General features: G+C 51.1%; 1 protein-coding gene across 1 annotated transcript in view; it reads left to right on the top strand.

Annotated features, from left to right (window-relative positions):
• PEA15 (proliferation and apoptosis adaptor protein 15) overlaps nt 1-6,537 on the top strand; it is a 10,296-nt gene extending 3,759 nt beyond the window's left edge. Inside the window, exons 2-4 of the mRNA XM_007459934.1 lie at nt 2,593-2,766; nt 4,157-4,312; nt 4,466-6,537. Coding sequence (XP_007459996.1) covers nt 2,595-2,766; nt 4,157-4,312; nt 4,466-4,530 — 393 coding nt within the window. The 5' untranslated portion in view covers nt 2,593-2,594 and the 3' untranslated portion in view covers nt 4,531-6,537. The remainder of the gene's footprint in view (nt 1-2,592; nt 2,767-4,156; nt 4,313-4,465) is intronic.
• The last annotated feature ends 101 nt before the right edge of the window (nt 6,538-6,638 follow it).

The raw sequence follows: 6,638 nt of genomic DNA, 5'->3' as shown, positions 1-6,638 counted from the left end.
TCCCTCTCCCAACACCAGTTCTCTTCCTCCATTCTTTAGGCTCCCCTTACCCTTCCTCTTTTCTCTGGATGTGAGCCTGTGATTATCTGCCTTCTTACACATACTGTCAGCTGGTCAGACACATACACACAGACCACATACACTCAAAGCCACACATCCAGTGCTGGCACATACACATCCATTACCAGAACATCCAAACACACCCACAGATACCAGCACTGCCTCCTCCCTGAACCTGTGCCCACACCCAGGGATCAGCATCCATACAGAGGATTCTGGCACACACACATTCCCACCCCCATTTCTCTTAGGGGCCTCCTTGTATCTGTTTCACTCTCACAGAAAGCTCCTACTCAACGCCCCCAGCCTTTGTGGGTGGGTGTCTAATACACATTAATCCCTTCCCGCCCACCTCCCCTGTAAGTCTGTGTTTTCAATTCAGAGTCCTGAATCCTAACTCCTCCCAGGAGACACACAGCACCCACACACACACACTCCCTCTCTCTCTCTCTCTCTCTCTCTCTCTCTCTCTCTCTCTCTCTCTCACTCTCTCTCACTCTCACTCTCTCTCTCTCCCTCTCTCCCTCTCTCCTCCCACAGGATCTCTGTATTTACAAACTCTTCTATGTGAAAGCAGGGCACTATGGTCCTAAAGTCTGTCCCATTTTCCAGCTAAGGGCTTGGTCGCAGGGTCTCCTCGACTGGGGCAGCCTTCTTGAGGGCATCTTGACTCCTTCCCATGCTGCCCTTTTCTCTTCAGCTCTCTTCACACCCCACCTCCATTATTATCCCCATCTCTGAACCCTGTCCCCATCATTCCCCTTGTCTACATCCCCCCCCCCGCCCTTTTCTGCCCTTGGATTATCAGTGGAGGGGGGTGGGGGCTGAGCTCCAGAGCCTGCTGCTGTGACCTAGATTTCAAGGCGAGACGGTTCCTGGTGCTGACAGTCAGAGAGCATTGTTTCTGGTCCAGCCTGGCAGGGCCACCGCTGGGCCCTCTGTCTGGTTGCACCTGGGTGTGCAAGTGAGCATGTGTATAAGTGCCTGTTTCTTGTGGGGCTCATGCTGGCCCTGCTGCCTGGCTTATTGTGTGTTTGTGTCACAATGCCTGCCACCAAGGGTGGCTTGTTTGTTCTGGTCCAAGTAGGGGCCTGGGAATGGGGCCTCCTGGGTGCATGCTTCTCTCCCTCAGTTTCCCTGCATGTAGGTGGAAATAAGGAATATGGGGTGTGTCAACTAGTCCCTGCTATATTCCCAGCCCATTGTTGGCGTGATCTGTGGGCAGTCTCAGTCAAGTACAAGGTCATCTAGCTCCTTGCCCCACCCCTTAGTCTAGCCACAGAGTGCTTATGCCATAATTTACTTTTTAAAATGCTTTATTTTTTAATTATAAAAGAAATATATAGTCATTGTGGGGAAAAAAAGCCCCTTTTTAAAACTCACCACTGGAGTTTCACATTTTATCAAATCCAGAAAGTTCATTCTAAGGTCTGACCTTCTTTCTTCCTGTCTTAGCCACAGTCCCTATCTTAGTGGAAGGAGGGCCTTGAATGTCCTCTCCCTTTTCACCTAAAAATCTTCATAGAAGAGGGATGGGGTGAAGGCCTAGATGAGATCCAGCCTTCCCCAGCCCCCTGTGGGAGGTCACGCTGAAGGTAGTGCCAGCGGGATGTTGATGCAAGCAGAAGTGGCAGCCCCCTTCCTGCCAGACTTTCCCAAAGCTGCAACTGAACCCCTTCTCCCTGCCACCCAGCCAGCCTGGGAACTGGGCAGGGGGCCAGAGCCAGCCGCTTGGTATTCTTGGGCGCGGGGGCTGTAGGCATAGCACAAAGACTAGGAGAAAGGGCTGTGTAGAGGCCCAGCAGCAATCAAGGGAGAAAATGGGCTCTGCAAAGGTGGGGGTAGCCCATTGCTTCACCCTCCCCACCCCCACCCCGAGACCTAATGACTGAATACAGGGCTGAGCATGGAGGGGCCAGGGGACCATTTGACCAGGCAACTAGGCATCTGTCCAAAATGAGTCATTAGTGGGGTGGTGGGGAGTTGAAGTGAGGGACCCCCTTTGCTTCTGGGAAAGAATGGAAGCTAGAACATAAGCTCCAATCAACCTCCCCCAGCCCCTTCTTTTTAGCTTCTCACTGCCACAGCAAGCCTCTCCCTGGTCGTTTTGGTGTGTTTTGTTTTGTTTGACAGGGGGAGGGGTTGCAGGTGGGTGGGGCGATTCTGGGGGGGGACTTGGAGACAGCGGGTGAGAAAGTCGGGAGCAGGTTGCTATGGTAACCGCCTCCTCAGTGGGGGAGCTGTTGCCAGGGTTACTGTTAGAGGGGGGAAAAGGAAGAAAAAAGATGGTGGGGAGAAGGAGGTGTGACTTTTCACTCTAGACTCCAGCCTGGCCCCTAGCTTCCCAGTTTCTTCCTATCTACTCCTACCTCCCTTAGGTCTTCCTTTTCTCCCTCCAGTCCTAGTCTCCCCAACCTCTGTGTTCCAGGCACTTGCCTGGTAGGGTAGAGGAGAGGTGGGTAGTGCCAGTGAGTAAACCAAACCGTGAACCTCAAGCTCAGCCTCCTCTCCCTTTGTTCCCCCCAACCCCAGTCATGGCCGAGTACGGGACCCTCCTACAGGACCTGACCAACAACATCACCCTTGAAGATCTGGAACAGCTCAAGTCAGCCTGCAAGGAGGACATCCCCAGTGAGAAGAGTGAGGAGATCACTACTGGCAGTGCCTGGTTTAGCTTCCTGGAGAGCCACAACAAGCTGGACAAAGGTGGGGGAGGGGGACACAGGCATCCTACCATCACCCGTTCAGGCTCAGTTCATTCAGCAAATAGAAATGAGCTCAGAGCTCCTATACAAAGTGCACTCCTTTCTGACAAGGCAGGATAAGAGGGGTGCTCTAAGAGAGTAGAGGGGCTTTAGGGCAGTGGTCTTTACATTCTTCATGGTGCCCTTCTCAGTAAAAATATTATTCAGCAAAAAATGTTACTCAGATCCTACTGTGCTATTATCATATATATAATAGAACATTAAAATAGGACTTAAAAGTGATAAAACTTAAAACCACAAGTTTCTAACATTTTATTATTCACTTTTAGAGACCATTGCTCTGGAAAGGGCTTTGGGGAGGAACTGGTATTTAAGATGGCCCTGAAGGGCAAGTGGGATTTCAAAAGCAGGATCCAAAGGAGGACATGCTAGGCAGAGGAACATAGTATGTTTAGAAGTGGCTGGAAAGGTAAGTTAAGACTGTGTTGTGGAGGGCCTTGAGTGACAGGGTATTTGATAGGTGAGGTGAATGACCTGAGGGTGCTTCAGAGATACTAATCTGTAGCATGGAATGAAGGGAGGGAGGCTGAAGGAGGACATGCTACACTTAGGACAGGGGTCCCTAGTGGTCCTGTTAGGAACCGGGCCGCACAGCAAGAGGTGAGGAGTGGGCACGAGTGAGCGAAGCTTCATCTACCGCTCACTCCCCATTGCTCGAATTACAGCTTGAACCATCCCACCCCCGCCCACCCTGTCCATGGAAAAATTGTCTTCCAGGAAACCGGTCCCTGGTGCTAAAAAGGTTGGGGACCGCTGACTTAGGGGACTACTGCAGTAGAGGGGAGGAGCCAGGCAAGAAGGCATCTGCAATCTCCTAGAACTGGCCAACCCATGGACATCATCCCTCTGGTCATGTCTGTGCCTTCTCATTCAGAATTACCCTTCTCACTAGGCACAGAATCTCTCCTGGGTTGTCTACAGATCCCACCCTTCTGGTCCTACATGTGCTGCTGGGAAATTCTGATGCTTGCTTGGAGAAAAAGTGAAAGAGGGACAGGGTGGATGTTGGGTATTTGAAAGCCCGGTTAATTTTTCTCTTCTCCCCTCCACTCAATGTGGAACCTGGTATTTAACCTAAATCCCTCATTCTAAATCAGTAATCTAGAAACTTCACTCATCAATGATCTGCCCTTCCTGAGAATAGTTCTCTACTGTTTTTTGGTGCTTTAGCTTTCTTTTCCTGGCTTAGTTGCCCCTCTTCTTCCAGTGTTGCCTCCTCTAGTAACCAATGTGAGCAACTCAGTCTTGGTTCCTGAAGCCTAATCCAGCAGTGTAGGGGAAGCTGACCTCTACAGCCTAGCTCTGATCCTCAGTCTCCTGCCTTCCTCCAGACAACCTCTCTTATATCGAGCACATCTTTGAGATCTCCCGCCGTCCTGACCTACTCACTATGGTGGTTGACTACAGAACCCGTGTTCTGAAGATCTCTGAGGAAGATGAGCTGGACACCAAGCTAACCCGTATCCCCAGTGCCAAGAAGTACAAAGGTAAGAGGCCATGCCTTTAATATGTACCTCTGCCCCTCCCATGGATTATCTGTGGAATACTTGAATTCTGGGAGAACAGAGGCTTATGATCAGTTAGCCTGCCTACTGCCTCCCATGACTTCTGTCCCTGGACACATCCCTTTTTGCCCCCAGACATTATCCGGCAGCCCTCTGAGGAAGAGATCATCAAATTGGCTCCTCCACCGAAGAAAGCCTGAGCAAGGGGGAGGAAGAGGAGGAAGGTTGGACCTTCATCAGACCATTCTCTTCCCCCATCCTCCAGGGGAGGGGGCAATGGCATCCCTCCCCCCATCTACCCACTTACTAACCTGGTCCTAACCCCCTTACTGTGCGCGTGTGTGTGCGTGTGCGCACGCTCTGGCTGTCTGTCTATATGTCTAGCTCATCTAGTTCCTCCTCCTTGTGAGGGGATGGGGGTCAGGGGCTGGGGGTGGGGGAGCTCAGTTTCCCCACTCTAGGGGGAGTTGGGGGCTATTTCTTTGCAAATAGAAATGGGCACATTCCTCCTACTTCCCTTTCCTCCACTCTTCCCCCACCTCTCTAAAGTGTGGGAGCAGAAAAGGGCCTGTATTTTCCTACAATGAGGCGGCGAGGTAGGAGTGAGGCATGGGAGAGGTGGGTGAATCTAATGAAAAGCAGTGAGAGGGAAGATGAAGAGGCTACCCAACCCCCACCTGGAACGGGCAAAGAAAAGCCAGAGTTTGTGTTTGTACCCCAAAGCTGGACTGGCTGAGGAGTCCAGTTTCCAGTAGTTCCTCAGGTTGGAGGGCCTGGGCACCAGCAGGTCCCTTTTTGCTCCCTTCTCATGGGCCTACGGTGGGTATGAGCCAGGGACCTAAAGAGAGAGGATCACTGGATCCTTCCCTGGCCCCAAAGTTCAAACCCCATGGAGAACCCAGCATTAGATACCCCCCACTCACCTCTGCTCTGGAGAGACTGTGCTGGGAACATGCCCCATCACTGAGCCTGAGTGGGGATGAAGGCAGAGAGGAGTTCCCTGTTCCACTCCTTTATTCCTACTCAGACTGTTGCACAGGAGTCCCCTGAACCTAGGGAGGTTGGGGAATCGAGATCCTTAGGTTTTAACTCCAATCCTGCTCCCACTTACAGAATCCCAACGTGGTTATCGCAGGCAACCTTCCCTCTCTCCATGATCTAGAACCCCCTCTCCCCCAAGCCAGAAAGAAGGGAAGAAGCTAACTACAGTGTTTTCCGTTGCACGGATCCCCAATTCAGTCCACGAGGGGACCCGGTAACCCCTCTCCCTCAATATCCTGGCACCTTGGGCTTGTGAACGCCTCCTAGCCAAATCACTAGAGTACAGTGACCCCAGCCTCCTGCCTGTTCCAAGATAGCCATCCCCACCCTGACCGTGCTAACTGTGTGTACATATATATTCTACATATATGTATATTAAACCCGCACTGCCATGTCTGCCCTTTTTTGTGGTGTCTGGCATTAACTTATTGTCTAGGCCAGGACGGGGGTGGAAGGGGAATGCCACAGTGAAGGGAGTGGCAGAGTCAAATTGCTACATAGTCAAAACAGAAACTTTTTTAAACTTTAAATTCACATGCAATCTCAAGAGGCTATTTAGAGAAAGTTTAAGCTAGGAGCTTCTAGGATGTGGGAGCAAAACTTTAGTGGAGGGGAGAGCTGGCTACTGGAAGAGGGAAGAAGCCAGACTGGTTGGAGAGCACCCTCTAATCCTAGCCTAGCCCAGCCCAACCTGCCTGTCCCCTCTGGCCACTGCTGCGGACACCTGCCTTAACACATACACCTCGAGTACTCCACAGTTTTGCCTTAAAGGACCTTCCCAAGTTTCCCCAGTCCTGTCTGGCTTCTCCCTCAAGGAGAGAGAGAGATACTTGTAGAATTGGGAGGGGGATAAAGAGCAGGAATTATCCTTCCAAGCCAGGATATGTTATGTGAGAACAAGTCTGAGAGAGAAAGGGGGTGGAAGGAGGGAATATATTATAAAGAGCCTTCCTTTGAAGAGAGAAGAGGATGAGATGGGAGAAGGGAGACAGGGTCATTTTCAGCAGAGTCTAGCAATTTCTCTGTAAGGCAAAATAATCTAAAAAGACTAACCTGCCCTCCCGCCCCCTATACTGCTGTGAGATTGCCCCTATCCTGTGCTCCTCTGTCTGCAGTGTGCACGGCCTTGTTCTAACCCTGGAATAAAGGTGATTGATTGTACTGTACCTAACTGATTCTAAATTTGTGTGAATGACCGGGATTTTTAAGCCTTTGGATGACTGGGGAGGGAGAGCAAAATTTACCCCCAAATCCTTAACTGCAGCCT

Source organism: Lipotes vexillifer, unplaced genomic scaffold, assembly GCF_000442215.2.
Source record: "Lipotes vexillifer unplaced genomic scaffold, Lipotes_vexillifer_v1.1 scaffold2036, whole genome shotgun sequence".
Taxonomy (NCBI): Eukaryota; Metazoa; Chordata; class Mammalia; order Artiodactyla; family Lipotidae; genus Lipotes; species Lipotes vexillifer.
Note: the sequence above shows the minus strand (reverse complement) of the source record. Positions and strands in the feature narration are given on the sequence as shown.